Source organism: Maniola hyperantus, chromosome 23 (assembly GCF_902806685.2).
Source record: "Maniola hyperantus chromosome 23, iAphHyp1.2, whole genome shotgun sequence".
NCBI lineage: Eukaryota > Metazoa > Arthropoda > Insecta > Lepidoptera > Nymphalidae > Maniola > Maniola hyperantus.
Window position 1 is genome coordinate 6144306 of NC_048558.1, and position 22291 is coordinate 6166596.

The window sequence follows — 22291 nt, forward strand, 5'->3', positions numbered from 1 at the left end:
AAACGCACATAACTCTGAAAAATTGGAGGTGTGAGCCCGGAATTGATCACCCGACCTCCCAAATCAGCCGAGGCCGATATCTTAATCACTAGGATATCACCGGTTTTTAACGTTTATCTTGTATTTTTGTTCTAGACGCCAGAGTGCAAGGCCCGCGTGCCAGATCTGAAGGAAGGCAACACATATCAGTTCAGAGTGCGCGCAGTCAACAAGGCCGGCCCCGGGGAGCCGGGCGAGCCCACTCAACCGCACGTCGCTAAGGCCAGATTCCGTAAGTCGTCCACGTGGATTTAGTTTTTCTTGTGGGAACATTGATTTTCCAGGACAAAAAGTAGTCTATGTCCATCTGCAGGATGCAAACTATCTCTGTATCAAGTAAATGATGCCAACAACTTCGTCTATTGTGTACTAGCTGATGCCCGCGACTTCGTACGCGTGAATTTAGGTTTTTAAAAATCCCGCGGGAACTTACCAATTTTCCGGGATGAAAAGTAGCCTATGTCCTTCCCCGGGATATAAGCTAACTCTGTACCAAATTTCATCAAAATCGATTGAACGGTTGGGCCGTGAAAAGCTAGCAGACAGACAGACACAGTTTCGCATTTATAATATTAGTATGGAGTATGGATTTAGGATTTTTTTAAACCTGTGGGAATTATTCTTCGGGCTAAAAGTAGCTTTTTGTCGTTTCTCGGGATGCCAGCTATGTTTGCACCAAATCTCGTCATAATCGGTTAAACCGCTGGATCGTGAAAAGCTAACAGACAGACACACTTTTGCATTGTTATAACATTAAGTATGGATTCCCTTGAATTTGTTTACAGCATTTTTGCATTTTTTTCTCACATCTAGCAGGCATAACTTTAAATTCTTGACAATTGGGTATTTTAATATTATTACTTTATTATAAACTAGGATAAAAATAATGACGTACGCTGAAAAAAATATTAAAATCCAACAAAGTTACAGGCATTTTAATTGAGTGAGAGGGTCTTCTATCCCTTTCTCGCAGAACGAAAATTTGTATGAAACTGCACGAAGCTACTATGGCATTAGTCAAAACGACGTCATAATTCTATATCGCTATCTGTCTAATCAGAAATATTTAAATGCTTATAACTTTTTTGTTATTTGATCGATTTAATTAGTTTTTCAGTTTTCGTCATTATTTTTATCCTAGTTTATAGTAAAGTAATAAAAAAATTAGAGTCAAATACCCAATTCTCCGTACAAAAATTATTAATTGGATACTTTTTCTGCAGTGAAACCGCATATCAACCGCGACAAGATGGTCGCGGTTCGCGTGCGGGCCGGCACGACCATCAAACTGGACGTGGACATCAAGGGCGAACCGCCACCGACCAAGACCTGGACGTTCGCCAACAAGGTGACTATCATGTAGTAATTAATGGCCACGAATGCGCGTGGATTTCGGTTTGCTAAAAATCCCTTTGATCACTTTAGACAAAATTATCGAGATAAAACGTCCGTTCCATCACTTGTTCTCCAGGATGCTATATCTGTGTCAAACTTGGTCTGAAATGAAACAGAACTTTCAAGCGAAAAAAAACATGACTACCCTGCCATATTGATAAAAAAAAAAAAAATATAGCCAGTGTCAGTAGGGATGGTGTGAGGATTCTACCGATACCCCATACATCCAAATCTGTTCAAGCATTTAGAAGTTATGGTGGAATAATGAAACTCACATGCATATCATTACATAATGATATGCATGTGAGTCTACACTACGGTCTATTTGGGCTGCAAACTGCAAACACCAGTCTAAGTTTTTATCTAGTGCTTTTTTCTAAAAGTGTGATGTAAAATGTTCACTTTTCATTTTGTCGAAATGAATAAATTAAAAAGTATACAGTACGCGACAAGTCGAGATGGCAATCGGGGTATGAGGCGGGGTCGAAATAAATAAATTAAAAAATGTATAGTACGCGACAAGTTGAGATGGCCATTGGGGTATGAGGCGGGGGGAAGCCGCACGTCCGCACATCCGCACGTCACCTGTGCTCGCCCGCACCGGGTTAGCGCGAGTGAGCGCGGATTCAAAAGCACTTGTAAAAGTTTACTTGAATAAAAATATATTCTATTCTATGATCCGCGTACTGAACCCTGATAACATTTCACTGCATTTTTTGGCCAATCGTGTAATAAAATTGAATTTTAGCTCGGTTTTCATAAGCAATTTTATTTACAGGTCGTCGAGAACGGCCCGGGAATCAAACTGGACAACGAGGACTACAACACCAAACTGCAGATCTTCGAATCCTCGTGGAAGAACACAGGCATTTACACGCTCAAGGCCGAGAATGACTCCGGCGTTGACGAAGCCACAGTTGAGGTTACTGTGCTTGGTAAGTTAAATGTTTTCAGTCTTTAGTCTTGTCCATATGAAGTATAGGTAATCTCTATGATATGAAGTATGTCATCATAGACTTTCAGATAGTTATTTAAAGGTTTCCTAAGTGATATGTGGTTTTAGGCCCAATACGGCACAGCAAATTCATGACACCTTCTTATGACAATCCTACCATATCTCACAATAATATCTTGCAATATCTTTTTAAATTTTACTGTGTACATTTTTGCTATAATCTGATAGGGTTCGAAAATCAGGTTTTATCGACTTTAATCGTATTAAAACTGTTTGTAATAGCTGAAGAGATATTTTAAGGTTTCGCATATTGTAAAGGGTAGATTTTGAAAAGCGACTAAAGGATCATTATATGGTTTAAGCCAAAAAACAATATCCATAAAGTGCATTTATATCCGTGACTACCGATTGCTATTTAGTGAACAAAAACATTAACTCGATTTTTCCTGTAAGTGTGACCTCCAGACTCCAGAGGGTTGACACTAGAACCTGTTTCAAAAAATTCTCTCTTCTCCAGATAAACCAGGCAAACCTGAAGGCCCACTGGAAGTATCCGACGTCCACGCGGACCACGTCAAGCTGGCGTGGAAGAAGCCCAAACACACCGGAGGTCTACCTCTCAGTGCTTTTATTGTGGAGAAGATGGACACAATCACTGGGAAGTGGAGTCCTGCTGGGACTATCGATCCTGACGTCACTGAGGCTACTGTTACTGGTACGTACATGAAGCTTTAGTTGGACATTTTTTAGGAAGTATAAATCACTAGATGATGCCCGCGACTTCGTCCGCGTGGATTTTAGTTTTTAAAAATCTCTCTCTTGATTTTACGGGATAAAAAGAAGCATGTGTCCGTCCGCGGGATGTAAGCTGATCCTGTAACAAATTTCATCAAAATCAGTTAAACTGTTGGGCCGTGAAAAGCTAGCAGACCGAAGAAACACTTTCGCATTTATAGTATTAGTTTGGAATGTAATGCCGGAGCTGTGTAAAACGTTCGAAGCAATTTTCGAAAATATAAACTTGAAACTAGAATTGAGAGATCGCTTGAAGCGATAAAACCGCCTTTATACTTTGACTGTGCCCTCTCCCGTATGGGTATTTATACTACACAAGTGCAATAAAGCTTTCAAACAGACGAGCAAATTTGGAAATATTTTAAAACTACCCGCTTACAATATTTCATACCCTATTTGGTCAATTTATTGCTTTCAATTTTAAAATTGATGCTGGAGAAACAGCAAGAAAGACATGAAAATTTTGCTAAAGAGGTTTTTTATTTACTTGTCAATGTGTCTCTATTATGACTCAATATTCAAGGGATTACATATCTACAAAGAACAATGACACAGACATTTTTCTGGCAAAATAACTTCTCAAGTAAAATTTTAAGCAATGTATAATGCAACTAGCTTATACTCGCGACTTCGTCGGCGTGGACTACACAAATTTCAAACCGCTATTTCACCCCCTTAGGGATTGAATTTTCAAAAATACTTTCTTAGCGGATGCCTTCGAAATAATAGCTATCTGCATGCCAAATTTTAGCCCGATCCGTCCAGTAGTTTGAGCTGTGCGTTGATAGATGTGTCAGTCAGTCACCTTTTCCTTGTAAGTGTATATTTAGATAAATGAATTTGACTTTTTCTTATAGGTCTAGAAGCAGGTCACACATACCAGTTCCGCGTAAAGGCACTAAACGAAGAAGGAGAATCTGAACCGTTGGACACGGACCATGGCATCCTTGCCAAGAACCCATACGATGTACCAGCGGCACCTGGTCTCCCGGATATTGTGGACTGGGACGAAAAGTCGGCCAAGCTTAAATGGGAACCACCCATCAGGGATAACGGAGCTCCTATCACGGGATACGTTATTGAAGTCATGGATAGGGATAGAGGAGAATTTGTTAAGGTAATTAGTGACATTGAAAGAATGCGTTAGTTCGTAGAACTAATAAATAATTATAACTGAAAACACCTTTTCAACAACTTTTTTTAGTGTTAATCATGAAATCGAATTGTTGAAAAATGTTTTTTCACATGGTTAGTGGTCAGTTGCGATCTCACCTGATGGTTAGTTGCGATGCAGTTGAAAAAAAAAACGACAATCAGAAAAACATATTGCAATTTAATTCTGCTCGTTCTAAATAAAAGTTTCATAGGGATTCCGTTCCGACTAACCAACCATGTTAGATAGATGCATGTCGACCTTACTAAACCCCTTACTTGTCCGCAGAGCATACCTTACTTGATGCTTATGATTTTTTTGTGAATAGGCCGCTGAAGTCCACGGTAACGTCTGTCAAGGCACAGTACCAAAGCTGGAGGAAGGCAACCAGTACCAATTCAGAGTGCGCGCCCTCAACAAGGCTGGCCAATCCGAACCTTCGGAGAATACCACGTGGCATACTGCTAAGCCAAGATTCTGTAAGTATATTATATACATTCGTCAGAATGTTATTAAAGAAAGACCTTTCCTAAAGAATGGATTGTATATAAACAAAACCTTTACTCACAAATATATGAAAAAAAATATATGTTAAAACTTGTCGTATTTGTGTCGCCTATCTTAGATTTCAATCTGTCAAATAATTTCAAAAAGAAGTCTCGTATCGTCACAGCAAATTGGTGACAGGTCAAAATCTGATGAGTTCCTGAAAGTGCCTGTTCTAACTTTTTTAATAAACTTGTTGTTAACAAAATCATTTGCCTCCTCATTTCTGATTCGAACCGCTAAGATTTGGAACACCCTTCCAGCATCAGTTTTCCCCACCGATCATGATATGGATACCTTCAAGTCAAGAGTGAATAGGCATCTTCTAGGCAAGCGCGCTCCATCTTAGGCTGCATCATCACTTGCAACCAGGTCTGATTGCAGCCAAGCGCTATTCATGTTAAAGGCACGAAAAAAATAAGCCAGAACATGTAGTATTAATTCACACGTTCGTTTAGTAGTGATTTATCCGTGAATTAACTTGTTCCATGAAATCCGACAATAGCATATTCTTGACCCCAAAAGTTAAAAAATGATGGGGACAAAATCTATATATATAAAAGAAAAAGGTGACTGACTGACTGACTGACTGACTGACTGACTGACTGATCTATCAACGCACAGCACAAACTACTGGACGGATCGGGCTGAAATTTGGCATGCAGATAGCTATTATGACATAGGCATCCGCTAAGAAAGGATTTTTGAAAATTCAATTCCTAAGGGGGTGAAATAGGGATTTGAAAATTTGTAGTCCACGCGGACGAAGCCGCGAGCATAAGCTAGTATTAAATAATTCCTTTTCGACAGTGAAACCAAGAATCGACCGCACAAACTTGAACCCGATCACAGTCAAAGCTGGTCTACCCGTCTCCCTGGACGTAAAGGTCTTCGGAGAGCCTCCTGCCAAGGTCACCTGGTACTTCCAGGGCCAGGAGCTGAGCAACCGGGAGAATCTGGAGATCATCAATGTGGACTACAACACCAAGTTCCTGATGACGAAGAGCAAGCGCGTACAAAGTGGCAAATATGTGATTAAGGCCAAGAATGAAGTTGGGGAAGATGAGGCTGAAGTGGAGATTATTATAGTCGGTAAGTTATCCATACGTTATAAAAATTAATTTTTTAAGTTTTCGTTTTTTACCTCTTCGTTTCTGCATCATTCATCCGATTGACTAAAAACTTTGTACAGTTGTTGTCGACACTTACGTGAAGGTTTCTGACATACAACGATCTGCGTACAATAGGTGACGCTTGAATTGTATTACAACGCATTCCGGGCTACTCTATATAAAAGGAGAAACGGACTGACGGACGTATCAACGTACATCTCAAATCCCAAACAATCTACTAATCTACAAATTCTACAATATACAAGTCTATAAAGTATAGAAACACACTAAAAAGTATTTTCAGAAATGGCACGGGAACAAAGCTAGTTTTTAACAAAGGTCTTCTTTTTAAGACCGGCCGTATATAATATTATCAGAAAGTGACTGTTGGAAAATTTTCTTTTACACTCCACGAAAATTCAAAGCATACGTCCGCGGGATGATTACGTAAATCGTTACAGTAGCGACAGCAAGGCGACAGCAGTAGCAATGCGACAGTTCATTTGCTGTCTCTCTTCTTCTTATTATTATGCTTTGTGGCTATTGCTGTCACTGTATCCGGACGTTTGACAGATTTACGCGCGAGATTTACGCCTGTCGCAAGGCTGTCGCGAGATCGCCGATCTGGCAATATTCTGACAGTCTGTGGCATGTCTGGGGGTCTAGTACAAAATGTATGATGTTTCTGTTCTCCATAGGCAAACCGACCAAACCTAAGGGTCCATTGGAGGTAGCGGACGTGACAAAGAACGGCTGCACATTGTCGTGGAAGAAGCCCGAAGACGACGGCGGATCGCCTATCGAGTACTACGAGATTGAGAAACTTGATCCTCTTACTGGTAAGCCTTAAAGATTAGATAACACCAAATGAAATAGAATTCACTGTATAATTAACTAAAATTAAAATTAAAACAGGCAATAAAATGAGTTTAAAATGTCTACATTGGTGTCGATTCTGTTGTCTTTCTCTTAACTAAATTTAGAGTATCTGCATTTTTTTCTTTTTGATATTCCTAAAACGGGACGGAACATGAATTTTACATTCCAAAACAAACTGTGTCTGTCCTTTTCATATTACATTAATAAGAAGAGGATGCGAATACACTAAAATTTAGGTGTGCTCAGAATCAGTACCAGTGTTGTATGTATTGATTGTATAATGTATTATTACTTTTATTTCAAGGTCAATGGATACCATGCGGCACCGCCAAGGACACAAAGGCGAATGTGACCGGCCTGTCAGAAGGCAAGCCGTACAAATTCCGCGTGAAGGCCGTCAACAAGGAGGGAGAGTCGGAGGAACTGGAAACAGAGAAGCCTATTATTGCCAAGAATCCCTTCGGTGAGTTTTTATGACTTTACTAGCTGATGTCCGTGACTTCATCCGCGTGGAATTAGGTTATTTAAAAATCGCGTGGAAACTCTTTGATTTTCCGGGATAAAAAGTAGCCTATGTCACTCCAGGTCTTTATCTATACCCATGCAAAAAATCACCTCAATCCGTTGCACCTTTGCGACGTGATTGAAGGAGAAACCAACAAACAAACACACTTTCGCATTTATAATAAGGGTACTGATAGTTTCCTCTATCTTTGTTCCGTGCATCAGCGTCCAAAGAACAGATAGCTCTAATAACCCCATTAGAGCTATCTTGCCAACCTCCGATTGAGGATCAATCTGCATTTGGTCAGCGTGGTGGATTTTAGCCAAACCCTTCTCATTCTGAGGGAATACCTGTACTTATAGTGAGACGGTGATCGGTTCATGACGATGATGATTGAAAACTGCATTACAAGAAATTCCTCCAGGATAGTTAAAAAAATGTTACCACTTGGCTCTTAATATCTTCGGGCAGAGGTGAATCCTTTTTGACTTTATTTCGAAATCGTTTTGTTTATCATGAAATTGTTTAAAGAGTCCCCTCCCCATCCTGTGCCAGATAAATGAAACACAATCATAATCATTAACCCATCGCCGGCCCACTAGTGAGCACGGGTTTCCTCTCAGAATGAGAATGGTTTTGGATATAGTCCACTACCCTGGTCATGTGTGGATTGGCAGACTTCACACACCTTTGAGAACATTATCAAACGTAATATAATTCGATATTTTTTAGATGAGCCCGGCAAACCTGGCCGCCCAGAACCAAGAAACTGGGACAAAGACTTCGTGGAACTGGAATGGCCCGCGCCGAAGGACGACGGCGGTGCTCCCATCACTGGTTACATCATCCAGAAGAAGGAAAGGGGAGAAAGGTAGAGTAGTTTTTATCTTAAACAAATAATTTAGCTCTAGTTGCATTCCCTTTTTATTCGAATGCACCAGGAAGGTAATGCCTCTAATACTTGAGCATTGAAGCAAAAAACCTCAGGCAGAAGAATCACATTTTAGCTGAGAATTCCAATAGTTTAGAGTACAATTTTAGTTTCAGTAATCACTTACTTGTTATTTGAAAATACTAAAATGGAAGAATATCGAAAAAAACCAGCACTAAAACTCAAACCTTTTAATGAAGATGGTTTACTAGAAGTTCAATGATCATACCGTTTTCTGTTTTTCATAGGACATGGCAAGATTGCCTACGTACTACCGGCGAACGTCCGACAGGTCGCGTGGAGGACGTGGAAGAAGGACACGAGTACCAGTTCCGCGTCATCGCGCTCAACAAGGCTGGCCAGAGCGAGCCCTCGGAGCCCAGCAAACCTGTCACTGCCAAGCCACGATTCTGTGAGTATTTGACCAGGACATGGCAAAATTTCCTGATAGGCATAGCTGAATGGATCAAGTTTGTAAGGATCTGCACATGGGAGGATCGACGTATTGCAGGCATACGTAGCAACTTCTAGAGGTCAGCAAACCTGTCACTGCCAAGCCACGATTCTGTAAGTAATTGACCAGGACATGGCGAAATTTCCTGATGGGCATCGCTGAATCGCCCAAGTGTGTAAGGATCTGCAAATTCTCCTAAGAGTGGATTGATGTGTAGTAGCGAAGGTCAGGCATAAATGACAGTTTCTTAAGGTCAAGATCTCCTTTGGGTTACTGAGCCAGCGGCGAATCGACGAGCGTCCAACAGATCGCATGACGTATGCGGAAGAATGACAGTAATAGTATAGACCTATGGCCATAATTGAGTTTAGTTTTCGTTCAAGTCACTTGCCGATTGTATGAGTAATCGTCTGAATTACCCAAGTAAACCAGTTACCAGAACATAGTTTGCAAAATCTTTCCTCTTTTTCTGTGACACATCTTTAAAAGTTAACTAAATACCCACATCCAATACCGATTAAAAGAACAAGTTGCAACGATCACCTCAATATATCTTATTTTTCCACAGTGGCACCTAAAATCGACCGCAAAAACCTACAAAGCAGAAAGATCAAGGTCGGCCAACTCCTCAAATTGGAGGCTGACGTTAAGGGTGAACCTGAACCCACAATCACTTGGACCTTCAAGGACAAGACCCTTAAGAACGATGAGAGGTTGAAGATTGAGAATGTGGACTACCACACATCATTCAGCCTCCAGAAGATGACAAGGGAAGATGGTGGGAAGTATGTGGTGACAGCGAAGAATGACTCTGGTACTGACTCTGTGGAGATCGAGATCACGGTTGTTAGCAAGCCGGCGAAACCGAAGGGACCATTGAAGGTTGGTGTTTGCTTCTGTGTCTGTATATTTTCAGTTATCGTTACTAAAACTAAAATCTTATCTTGCCAAGAAGGTGCCTTTGCAAGATAAGATTTAAATTATTTCTTTTTCTTTAGCTTTTTGTAGTATCAGATAAGCACAATGTATTTCGCCAATATCACGTCAAATTTTCAAAAGCACATTATGGGAGAGTTGAAGCGACGCAAATGTTTTCTAAATTATTGAACTTTATCTGCACTACGTAGCGTTATACGTCTAAAATCCCCCAATGCTCCAAATTCATTAGCGTGTGTTGAATTAGCAATTTTGACAAAAAATATTAAAAAACTACTTCGTTCATCAAAAGGTATCAGACGTCAAAGCAGACGGTTGCAAGCTCAAATGGGAGCCGCCAGAAGACGACGGCGGAGAACCAGTTGAGAGCTACGTTGTTGAACGAATGGACACGGAATCAGGAAGATGGGTGCCCGTGTGTACCACCAAGACGCCGGAAGCTGACGTCACAGGGTTGAATGAAGGAAAGGACTACATGTTCAGGGTGAAGGCTGTCAACCCTGAGGGCGAGAGTGAGCCGTTGGTGACTGAAACGGCAACAACTGCCAAAAATCCTTATGGTGAGTTTTTTTTTCTGTTTGGATATATTTCTTTGGAGAGTTACGTTGTTGAACGAATAGAGACGGAATGCCCTTTTGTACAAGGGAACTGACTATGTGTACAGGGCTAAGGCCCTGAAGATTTAACCATTGTATATGGTATGTGCCCAAGTCAGTATTGACGCTACACAACCAAGACCGCTTATAAAATTAAAGCAATAATAATTTCATTTCAATACTTAGTTGTTTAGTTTAGGGCCATTTTACACTGTAGCAGATTTTGAACTTTATTTCCATTGCGCAACGTACAAATCATTATTGGCCGACGGTATGCTCGAGAATTTGTTTGTGTGCTCTACTTCTATTTAGTGACCGATCCTATTATTTTTTGATAATAGTTTGGCACCAATCACCGTCAGTAATTTCACCCTTTACACCAGGGTGTCTAGTGCACTTCGACCACCATGCAAACTGTGGAACTAACTCCCTTCGGCGGTGTTCCTACTAGATTTCGACATGATGCGGATCAGCAAATTCTTGAAAGGCCGACAACGCATTGGCAGTTCGTTTATTGCTGCAAATGTTCATGGGCGGCGGTTATCACTTTACATCAGGTCACCCGCCTTCTCGTTTGCTCGCTATTTTTATTTAAAAAAAAATGTCTTTTTCGAAAAGCTTAATTTTGAATGTTTTATGTGACTCCCTCATAGGCGAACCAGACGCACCAGGCAAGCCCGAGTTCAAGGACTGGAGCGCAGAACACGTGGACCTCAAATGGGAGAAGCCCTCCAACGACGGTGGAGCTCCCATTACTGCATACATCGTGGAGAAGAAGGATCGCGACACTGGCAAATGGGTGAAAGCGGCTGAGGTGCGTAGCGAACTATGGGTTATGGCATAGCCAGGTCTCTTGCGCCATGTTACGAACAAAACATTGTTTTGCCAACACGTTAGTAAAACATAATTAGCTAACGTAATGAAACGGAACTACTAGTAACTAGTAACGGAATGAATTATAATGTCCTCCTGCCCCCCTCCGACCCTCCTCCCCCAGGCGACCGCGCGTGGATGTTATCCATCCGACTTGGCAAACAAAACACGAACAAAACAGTTAGGCCACGCCCCCGAATAGCATGACCTTGGTTATAATGACATGTAATGTGTTAGCAAACACGATCACATGGCTCAGGAGACCCGGCTTAATAACAATTCAAAGAAATTAAAAACCCCTGACTGCGGTTTGCACTGCATCTATTTCAACCCTCATATTGAAGCGTATAAAATCCGCTATTTTAATTTTTTTAAAGAATTTTACGTACCTGATGACTCTTACGCCATCAAGAAAAATTCAATTACGTAACATTTATCAAATTCGATTGGATATAGGAATGGAGATATAAATGCAGATCAAATACATTACCCTCCTTTGGGCTTCGGCGCAGTTGTATAAAAAGAAATCCTGACTCATGATGACATTTTTTATTTGTTTCGTCGGTTATAGGTCCCTGGTCACAAAACCGAAGCTCGCATACCAGATCTAATCGAAGGCAAGACATACCAGTTCCGCGTGAAAGCGGTCAACAAGGCCGGACCGGGCAAACCGTCTACAGCATCCGAAAATCTGCTCGCTAAGGATAGGTTTGGTAAGTATTACTGTAATAATTAAATTTAAACTCAAAACTTCCCCTTATTCATAACATAGATTTCCTCTTATTCATAACATAGATTTACTTAAGTATAGTCTCGGGTCTATCCTTTATTAAAGAAGCTATAACAGAATGCTTCTCTACTAAATAGCACTAGCAAAAACTTACGCATTGAGGGTCAAACCTCTATGGTTTTTTTGCAATGTGCGCTACCTATTGTATTTAATTTTTCTTGCATGATGATAATTAAAAAAAAACGGCGGACCGGTTAGTAATTAATTTATAGAAGGTATGTAGAATACCTTTTAAGTTTAAAGTTACTTTTATTAAGTTACACTTGTTGTAAAAGTATGTTGTTTTGGCTGATGATACTTATATTTGTGGCAAACAAATATAAGTATCATCAGTTTGAAATTATTATTAAGTAGACAACAAAAAAAAAACTATATATAAGTATATACAATATTATACATACAGAAAAACTTATCACTAAAAAATTTATATTTATCCTTAGTTTTTTGGTTAATAAATAAAAAAGTATCATCAGCCAAAATTTGTGTTTGTAAATTATGGGTGTAAAATTTTTGGTGTTGCTATTTTTTTTATTGAACCACCAACAGAGAACCATACAAAAAAAAATTTAATTACATTTGACTATTTCAACATAATGTTCTATCAATATGGCATTAGGGTCGCATTGTAGCTATTCAATTTTGCTGCAGTTGACAATTTAAACAGATGATATCAATTTAAGATGTATGGCGTCGGTAAGTGGTAAATCTCAAATTACCATCCGCAAACATAGATGGCGTCATATGCCGTAATTATATTATTATACATAACAGAGATAGCACCGTCGCATTTACACCGCTTCCAATATGGTGGATTCGCCGGTTTCCCCCATAATTTAATTTTGGAATTCACCAGTAAGTAATAATATCTTGTTTTCTACAGCTCCGCCTAAGATCGACAGAACCAACATGCGCGACCTCACGCTCAAGGCTGGACAGAACATCAGGTTGGACGTCAAGGTCACCGGCGAACCACCACCGACCAAGACTTGGTGAGTAATTCTTACTTCAGGAAGACGAGACAGATTCTGGGTAAAAGGTCAGAAGACTACTCGGCAGTCTAAATGCATACTACACTATCCACGGAGAGAAGTGAATCTCTCTCCGTTACGTGATCCCATACAAATGACAAAGACAAGAAATCAGTGGGCGTTTGAGCAATCACAAATGAGCCTGTCTTCCGCACTAACTTGTGTCGTACGGAAGTTGTATAAAGTATAATTACCAATATTATAAACTCGAAAGCGCGTTTGTCGTTTGAAAGATTTTTTGCTAAGTTGTAATCTTTAGTGAAGATTATAATTATTTAGAAGTCTACGTATTATTTTCATACACATTCTGAAAGAACCATGTCACCCGCTCAACTTATCTTCTAACGCTCATGATCACTTCTAATCTTTGGAACTTTAACAGTCTGTTACTTTTTATTTATAACACTGTTTTCTGAAATTACCTAGAATTGATCGATCTCTTGTTTCCACCAGGTTCCACAACAAAGAGCGTCTGTCCACTCGCGATGACCTCTCAGTAGACGTAGAAGACTACAGGACGAAGCTCTCAGTGGTGGTCGCGTCACGCAAACACAGCGGCACATACGTGCTGAAGGCCGAAAACAGCAGCGGCAAGGACGAGGCTACCATACAAGTTATTGTATTGGATGTGCCCGCTAAACCTGAAGGACCACTAAAGGTAACTATGACTAAACTAAGGTAAACATGAAAGTATAACTCAACGTTTGGCTGTTATCTTTAAACTACTCAAACGCCGAATGGATTTGACGAGTTTTGTCTTGTTGGCCTTGTTCCTTGTTCCTTGGGAGAACACGATACAGAAAAGTCATTTCTTGCCCTAAATACCTTCTAAATGAAATAAATTTCATGACCAGTGAGTGTCTTTCTTATACCCAAACATTATCTTTATTTATGACCGAATTTATGACCGTGAGACTGCAGTCAAGGGCTAACTTGTATCTGAATAAAATAAAATAGTCCAATTGATGAAATTTGAGTTGAAATGTTTTAGATTTCTGTCTGCCTCTTATGTTGAGCTATTGGAACAAAAAAATGACTAAAGTATCTGATGGCCAATTACTGCAGCGTGGTATTTAATGGCCAACAATTTTATTAAATTTTACTTCTTTTCGGTCAGATCGCAGATGTCCACAAAGAAGGCTGTCAACTCAAATGGAACGCACCTTTGGATGACGGCGGTGCACCGATCGACCACTACCTAGTTGAGAAGCTAGACACAGAAACTGGCAGATGGCTACCGGCCCTGAAGACTAAGGAACCAAAGGCGGAGATAGAGAACTTGGTTCCTGGACACGAGTACAAGTTCAGGGTTTCTGCGGTCAATAATGAAGGCGTTTCTGAGCCTTTGGAGGGAGAACAGTCTATCATTGCCAAGAATCCCTTCGGTGAGTATTGATTTCTTGTACATTTTTAATAATATTATGGTTGCCTCAATTATTCAATTTTCTTTATGAAATTACCTTGAATTTTTGTTCTTAATTCTTCTTCTTAAAAATTATACTTCTTGAATTAAATTATCACCAAAGTTTCTTTAAATATGCCCAAGCGCTCTTGTTGAATTTTTCAAATTTTACCAGACTTTTTCTTCCCTGCCACGTATAACCTAAATACCTTCAAGACGAGTGATTAGAAATCTTCTTAGCAAGTGTGCTCCAACCCTAGACCTCATTGCTTTTCTAAGCATGATTGTCGTCAAGCGCAAGCCCAGAACGCAATAAAAAATTACTTAAAATTTTGGTATGAGCTCACTCCATTTATCATTAAACTGTCAATTTTTTTACGGAAATAAAGTTTTTACTGATGTCATTTGTTGATTATTTAAGCTCAATATAATTGAACCACTCGTATTTTTTGAATCACGAAATATATTATATATTTCAATTCACAGACGAGCCCGGCAAACCAGGCGCACCAGAAGTTGTGGACTGGGACAAAGAACATGTGGACCTCAAATGGGAGAAGCCCATCAAAGATGGCGGCGCTCCCATCACAGGGTACATCATTGAGAAGAGGGAAGTTGGCACCACCAAGTGGCTTAAGGCCTGTGAGGTGAGAAAACAATAGTTTTTATGTCTGTCACGTGTATTTCATTTTCAAGCCAGCGTTTAAACATCGAACTGAAATATAAAGATAATGTTTTTGACATTTTTGAATAGGTTCAGGTACCCTAAGAGGGCTGAAATATTGCATTTTCTGTAAAAATGTTTTCTAATGGGGTTCCAGTAGTTTTGTATCAAAGGTCCGTTGGTATCTAGAGTCTGGACCACAGATCCAAAACTGGATTTGTAGTTGATTCATTAGAGTTGACCACAAATCCAGATCTAGAAAAATCAGAAACAGTAATATCAAGGCTCAAAATAATGGCACCGACATAAATCTCCAAAAAAGTATGATTTTAGAAAGACGAAGTGGCAATCATATTTTTTTTGGCAATTTTCCTGCATCATTCATGGAATGTTGCCTATAACAACAGTATATCCTATATCACGTTATTTTCACACAGGTTGGACCAAACGACAACACCAAAGCGACAGTTCCGAACCTCGACGAGGGTACGGAGTATGAGTTCAGGGTGAAAGCTATCAACGAGGCCGGCCCTGGTGAACCCAGCGATGCTAGCAAGTCTGTTACTTGCAAGCCTAGGAAATGTAAGTCACCTAGTTTTTTCTGTAGTAATCTTGCTAATTCACTGGCAAATTATCTGACTAAATTTTGCCGACAGCATAAGAACAGTGCTGAAAAATAAAATTCGCTAATCATTTAATTTTTTTTTCTTTTTCACCTTAGTCGAATACATTCAGAGTAATAGGGAGAGAGAATATAGTATTTAGCTTGTTGGGCGAGTGATTTATGCAGGGGCACCCATGGTTTTTTTGTTTTACGAATGCTGTATCTTTTATAATTATTTCTCAAGATAAAAAGTAACCTTTTCAAAAAGTTGACGTTTATTTGTTTGTTTACAGTGGCACCAAAGATCGACCGCCGCAACCTCCGCCCCATCAAAATACGCGAAGGAGAGCCTATTGCCCTCGACGTCAAGGTCACGGGAGAACCCGCGCCTGACGTCACCTGGACTCTGAATGGCAAGACCGTCAGTAGCGGCAATGGTCTGAAACGTAAGTACTAGGGTATAAAATATAGAATAAGGTTACATTTCCTTCTAGCTCTACTGATTCTATTGGGTTGGTAATTTTACCTAGTCCTAGCCGGTTTCGTCAGCCTTACGTGAAATAATTTTTTCCTCCCGCTGATTTAATCAAATCCGGTCATCAGTCAAGATGCCCAATTTACCAAGGAGGTACCAAAATGAGGCTGGAGAACTGAGGTAAATGTTGCGTTGATCTATTATATCAGCATCCCATAAAATTGGCAAAGAGCCTTTGCTCAAGAGAATTTGAACTCAAGAGACCTTGCGCATTCACACGATAGCCAGATAGATTTTTGTTTCGTAGTTTTTAGGTTTACCAAGGCTAGATATAGGGCAAAGGTACTGTAGGATGGAGAAGAATATCCTGGCTGGCACTACTCTAGTGCTTCTACAAGAGCATCTGGTCATTCAGAGCTGCAGTGCCTTAAGTTCAGGTTGCAGAGTAGTGAGCCGCCGATGGGTTGCAGATAATGATGATGATGATGATGACGATGATGATGAATATTGTTGTCTCTTTCCAAAGTTCAGATTGCAGAAGATAAAACGTGTGATCTCTCTCCCGCAGTGATCAACGTCCCATACCTGAGCAAGTACCAACATTCCAGCCCGCGCCGCAAGGACGCCGGCACCTACAAGATACAAGCCATCAACAGATACGGCTCCGATACCGCCGAGCTTGAAATCGAAATCACATGTAAGTATGAAAGATTGACTGACATCCATCCATATTTTGTAATCTACATTCAATCTATTATAAATATAAATGATTCCGCCTACATACACGTGTTTAGTGGACGTATTCACGCACGATAGTTTAACTTTAAACGCAAATTCGCTGAATAATACATTCAATCCATATATACAGGGTGGCCGGGGATGTGACGTCTAAAAGAAAAATTTAAATGCCTTATATTAAGGGGTATCCAAATCATCCCTATGTATGTTTCAGCAATTTTTAGTAGTTTAGGAGATATGATTTTTTTAATGATTTTTTCATAATTTTCATCCGTTAGATTTTTTTCTCTTTCTGTAGAACGTTTTTGGTCATGTTTTTTTGTGGTAACTACTAAACATGAACTTAACTATTTCCTAAAAAAATTACAGTTTACCTTCGATACGATGTCTTTCAGCTTTTTTCCAAACCCTTCTTATTTACTGTATCTATTGCTAATCAAGGCTAACTATGTAATATTATCTCCAGCTAAACCAGACAAACCCGAAGGACCATTGGAAGTGTCTGACGTCCATAAGGACGGATGCACACTGAAATGGAAGAGGCCTAAGGACGATGGCGGCGAGCCCATCGAAGCTTACCAGGTTGAGAAGTACGACACAGAAACAGGCGCTTGGGTACCAATTGGAAAGACTCTCGGAAATGTGCCTGAAATGGAGGTAAGCTAAAAACATTGTGAAACAAAGAATTTTCTTTCTCTTGTGTCTTGTAGTTTGTACCACTCACTGAGTGAGTATAAGAATGAGAGAATATAGAACATACGAGTGAGTGCGACGTGAGATACGACGTTTCACGTTGTCATTACACATTGACGATTCATATAACTCACTGATATTTAGAACCCCATCACAAAAGTAAAGAAATTTTGTTTTAATTTAGCTTTTTTTCAAGTATTTAGTTAGTTTATAACTAATTATTTTACAGATTATTTCCTTCTTTTGTTAAATTCAAAAAGTCAATAAAGAGGGAGTAGAAGAAATAATATACAAAGATATATTTTAAGAAGCATGTCAAGAAGAAGGCTATATTCGAGGCGTCACAATTTTACCATTACAACATAAATTTTAGCTCATATAGAAGAAGAAAAAGATCGTCCGTCATTGCGTACAATGGACTTTTGTTCTAGGTCTAACTTTTTGTTATAGGTCGATGGACTAATACCTGGTCACGAATATAAGTTCCGTGTCAAGGCGATCAACAAAGAGGGTGAATCTGAACCATTGGAAACCTTTGGTTCTATCGTCGCCAAGGATCCATTCAGTAAGTATTCATTTTTGGAATTAAACTTAGTCTGATAGATTTCTCAGGCGTAGCTGTGAATAATTGTCGATTACAAGATTGATAACTTGCGTTGATATCTTGTTAGGGCAGTTAGAAAAGTTTTAATTCTTCGTCCTTCTTTAAAAAACTTTAAGTTGGACACAATTTGAAAGGCAATTTTAGGAAATCACAATCTCGTAAGTTATGCAAAACATCATGAGGATCCTTGTATATCTTCTGGATGTCTATCCCATTATTTACCCGAAAAACCACAACCATATTGTGATGGATGAAAAGGAGTCCCGCAATAAAATCTACGATGTAAAAAAAGAGATATCGCGAGCAACCAGAAATCTTCCTCTCTCTAAAGAATCTCTTGGAAATCTCTAGACATAAAGTTATAAGATACTAAGTTGTATTACTATTTCGTATTTTTAATCATAAAAACTTTCTAACAGCCGTACCAGAAGCTCCGTCCGCGCCCGTACCAGACGACTGGTCGGCCACTCACGTGGACCTCAAATGGGAACCGCCAGTATCGGACGGCGGGTCACCCATCATTGGCTACCTCATCGAGAAGAAGGACAAATACAGCCCACTGTGGGAGAAAGCGGTCGAGACACATTCGCCTACACCCTCCGCTACTGTCAATGGGTGAGTTTATTTGAGATTGTAAGATGGACTAGGCTCCAAGCAACGAAATAAAATTTTAAAACACTTGGGACTCCTACTGCTCACAGCTCACCAATAACACAAAACATAAATGCTGAAGGGGGTATTAAAATCCATGCTAATATTATAAATGCGAAAGTGTGTCTGTCTGTCCGTCTGTCTGTCTGCTAGCTTTTCACTGCTCAACCGTTCAACCGATTTTGACGAAATTTGGTACAGAGGTAGCTTGCAACCCGGGGAAGGACATAGACTACTTTTTATCCCGAAAAATTTAAGAGTTCCCACAGGATTTTTAAAAACCATCAGCTAGTTAAGAATATTTTTGGTCAGTAGGATTACCAATAAACTAACAAATAAACAAATCTATATATGTCAAAGGAAAAGCTGGCTGACTGACTGACTGACTAATCTATCTATCAACGCACAGGTCAAACTACTGGACAGATGCACAATATTAGATATAGGGCTGAAATTTGGCATGCAGAATGCAGATAGCTATTATGACGTAGACGTCCGCTAAGAAAGGATGTTTAAAAATACAAACCCAGGGGGTAAAATAGGAATTTGAAATTTTTGTAGCGAGCATAAGCTACTTTGTTTTTCGTTTAGCTTTTGTTTTTCGCATCACTGACTCATTTACAGGCTTAAGCTAATTACCAGAATATTGCATTCTGGTAATGTTTTAATAGTGCCTTATGCTGCTTGATGCTCATCGTATTACACCCTAGCCGCTCGGCTATTTTTCTTTTGGAATTCACTAACTACTAATGACGTTATCAGTCTGCATTTTTAGTACCGAATACCGTCACGTTTCGTTCTCTTTTGAAAAAAAATCTCCCGCAATGCTGAAGTAGTCGTTATAACTGAGTCATTGTTTCAGGCTAATCGAAGGCAACGAATACCAGTTCCGAGTGATCGCCATCAACAAGGCTGGTCAGAGTAAACCATCGGAAGCCAGCAAGAACTTCTTGGCTAAACCACGCTTCCTGGCCCCGAAGATCGACAGAAGACATCTTCGCGATGTGACTTTGTCTGCTGGATCTACGCTTAAGCTGGAGGCGGCCATCACTGGGGAACCCGCTCCAGCTGTGGAATGGAGGTGAGGATACAATCTTTAGAACATAACCAGAGTGAACTAGAATGAGGGAACTATTTGTTTTGTTCCTCTCTGTTGAATGGACAATATGTCAAATATTAGGCTGTGGTGACGTGAAATTAAAGAAAAACTCGGCTATTTATGGCTACCTGCATCAAAGGTACTAACACATTTTGACGCAAATCCGGAAACTTCAGCATTGTGGCATCACTGTCTAATTTCACAAATACGGGTGTATTTGGTACTCTTGTATTATTTATTTCATACTAAAACCATATAGATACCCTTATCTCATACTCGGAGGAGACTCGTGCTCTGTAGTGAGCCAACTATGGGTTGATCATGATGAAAACCATATAGTATTTCAGTAACTGGGTTGTTGTCATGTTCTTATCATTATTACTCCACAGATACCAGAACATGCCGCTCCGCGCATCCAAAGCGGTCACAATCGACAGTCCAGACTACTTCACGAAGCTTACCATCCGCCCGGTCAGAAGGGACGACTCGGGTGAATACACCGTCTCCGCGGTCAACTCCAGCGGCAAAGACACCGTCACCATCAACGTGGTGGTCACCGACAAGCCGGCCAAGCCTGAGGGACCACTACAGGTAATAACTTGCAAAAAATACCCTCTTTTTACATTGTATTCTTCATTGCTGAGGGTACCGTCCTTTATCTGATAGAAGTGGTTTTATTTGGATGTTAAAAAATACCCAATTTATTAGAAACTAGATGATGCCCGCGACTTCGTCCGCGTGGATTTCGGTTTTTGAAAATCCCGTGCGAACTCTTTGATTTTCCGGGATAAAGACTGTACCAAATTTCATCAAAATTGGTTGAACGGATGGGCCGTGAAAAAATAACAGACAGACAGACAGACACACTTTCGCATTTATAATTTTAGTATGGATTCACTATCTATCGTACGAGGAAATAACACTTTTAATTTTTATGGCGGCTATTTTCAATTTTTTATTATTATTGTTATAGCGGCAATAGAAATACATATTCTGTGAAAATTTGAGCTCTCTACCTATTACGGTTCACAAGATATAGCTCGCTGACGGACAGACGGACGGACAGCGGAGTCTTTCCGTTGGGGCCCTTCGGGTACGAAACCCTGAAAATTAAAGAAAAAGAATTAATTTTCTGTGCTTTTTCTCCAGATCTCAGACGTCCACAAAGACGGTGCAACTCTCAAATGGAAAAGGCCAAAGGACGATGGCGGTGCTCCTATCGAGTACTACCAGGTCGACAAACTTGACACCGAAACCGGTGTCTGGGTACCGTGTGCCCGTTCTGAGGAACCTAGTGAGTATTATGTCCTACTAGCTGATTCCTCGCGATTTCATCCGTATGGATTTAGGTTTTAAAAATCCCTCTAGGAACTCTTTAATTTTCTGGCATGAAAAGTAGCCTATGTCACTCCAAGTCTTCAACTATACCCATGCAAAAAATCACGTCGATCCTTTGCTCCGTTGCGAAGTGATTGAAGGACAAACCAATAAACAAGCACACTTTGGCATTTATAATATGGCGGTGACTGGTGATGATATGTTGGGGGGGAGGGGGGACATATTAGATATACATATTGGCTTGGGTCTTATAAAGAATCAATTACAATCATACCAACGATACCGATTGAAATGGGACTATCGTACTGGGTCGTCTAAACTGCTATATCCCTAATGATTAGCGAGGTTTCATATGCATGTTTAGACAAAATCAATTACAGAAATTTATATACATAGAGGAAACCTATGCTCTGTAGTGAACCGGCGACGATGGGTTGATCATGATGATGATGAAATTTAAGGAGCAATTACAAAGTTATCAATGTTATCAACACATTTAAAAACCTGTTTTAACTGTTCTAACCGTCGTATCTTATGCTTGTTTGTCTGTTGTAATTCAAACAAATCCCGGATATTTTTTAGTTATATTTTAAACGGTATTTTTACTCCTTTCCAGGATGCGAGGTGACGGGTTTGACTCCCGGAAAGGAATACACATTCCGCGTGTCCGCCGTCAATACTGAAGGCGAATCTGAACCTCTTGTCGCGGAAGATAAGATCGTCGCTAAGAATCCCTTCGACGAGCCGGGTAAGAATTGATTAAATATTCATTGTGCTCATTTAACCTTGCTATTTGAAAGCCAACTCTGTTCATATCTGTTAACCTTTTGATTATTCAAACTTTCTATACCTTTTCACCGTTTGATTATTATGGAAGACACCACCATTATATATTTTACAGTTCTTGCAATTCACGAAAGCTACTGAACTTTATTTATGGCAACGTCGATTACATGGTCATTGCGTAAGTATGCATGTATGTGGGACCAATCCGTCGCGAGCAAGCGCTGTCAAACGCACACATTTAGTATAACCT

The 22291-nt window shown here is 40.0% G+C and overlaps 1 protein-coding gene across 43 annotated transcripts in view; it reads left to right on the top strand.

Annotated features, from left to right (window-relative positions):
* Positions 1-22291, top strand: part of bt (projectin protein bent) — a 161294-nt gene that overhangs the window by 89108 nt on the left and 49895 nt on the right. For all 43 annotated transcript variants that reach the window (XM_069506366.1, XM_069506364.1, XM_069506369.1 and 40 more), the window contains 29 exons: positions 136-271; positions 1263-1387; positions 2213-2369; positions 2907-3104; positions 4042-4301; positions 4666-4816; positions 5694-5975; positions 6694-6834; positions 7179-7337; positions 8112-8250; positions 8559-8722; positions 9333-9646; positions 9993-10260; positions 10950-11110; positions 11741-11882; positions 12840-12948; positions 13441-13645; positions 14105-14372; positions 14876-15036; positions 15491-15635; positions 15951-16103; positions 16701-16829; positions 17337-17527; positions 18014-18128; positions 18587-18782; positions 19681-19899; positions 20307-20508; positions 21067-21211; positions 21872-22003. In XM_069506366.1, the coding sequence (XP_069362467.1) occupies positions 136-271; positions 1263-1387; positions 2213-2369; positions 2907-3104; positions 4042-4301; positions 4666-4816; positions 5694-5975; positions 6694-6834; positions 7179-7337; positions 8112-8250; positions 8559-8722; positions 9333-9646; positions 9993-10260; positions 10950-11110; positions 11741-11882; positions 12840-12948; positions 13441-13645; positions 14105-14372; positions 14876-15036; positions 15491-15635; positions 15951-16103; positions 16701-16829; positions 17337-17527; positions 18014-18128; positions 18587-18782; positions 19681-19899; positions 20307-20508; positions 21067-21211; positions 21872-22003 (5167 nt within the window). The remainder of the gene's footprint in view (positions 1-135; positions 272-1262; positions 1388-2212; positions 2370-2906; positions 3105-4041; positions 4302-4665; positions 4817-5693; positions 5976-6693; positions 6835-7178; positions 7338-8111; positions 8251-8558; positions 8723-9332; positions 9647-9992; positions 10261-10949; positions 11111-11740; positions 11883-12839; positions 12949-13440; positions 13646-14104; positions 14373-14875; positions 15037-15490; positions 15636-15950; positions 16104-16700; positions 16830-17336; positions 17528-18013; positions 18129-18586; positions 18783-19680; positions 19900-20306; positions 20509-21066; positions 21212-21871; positions 22004-22291) is intronic.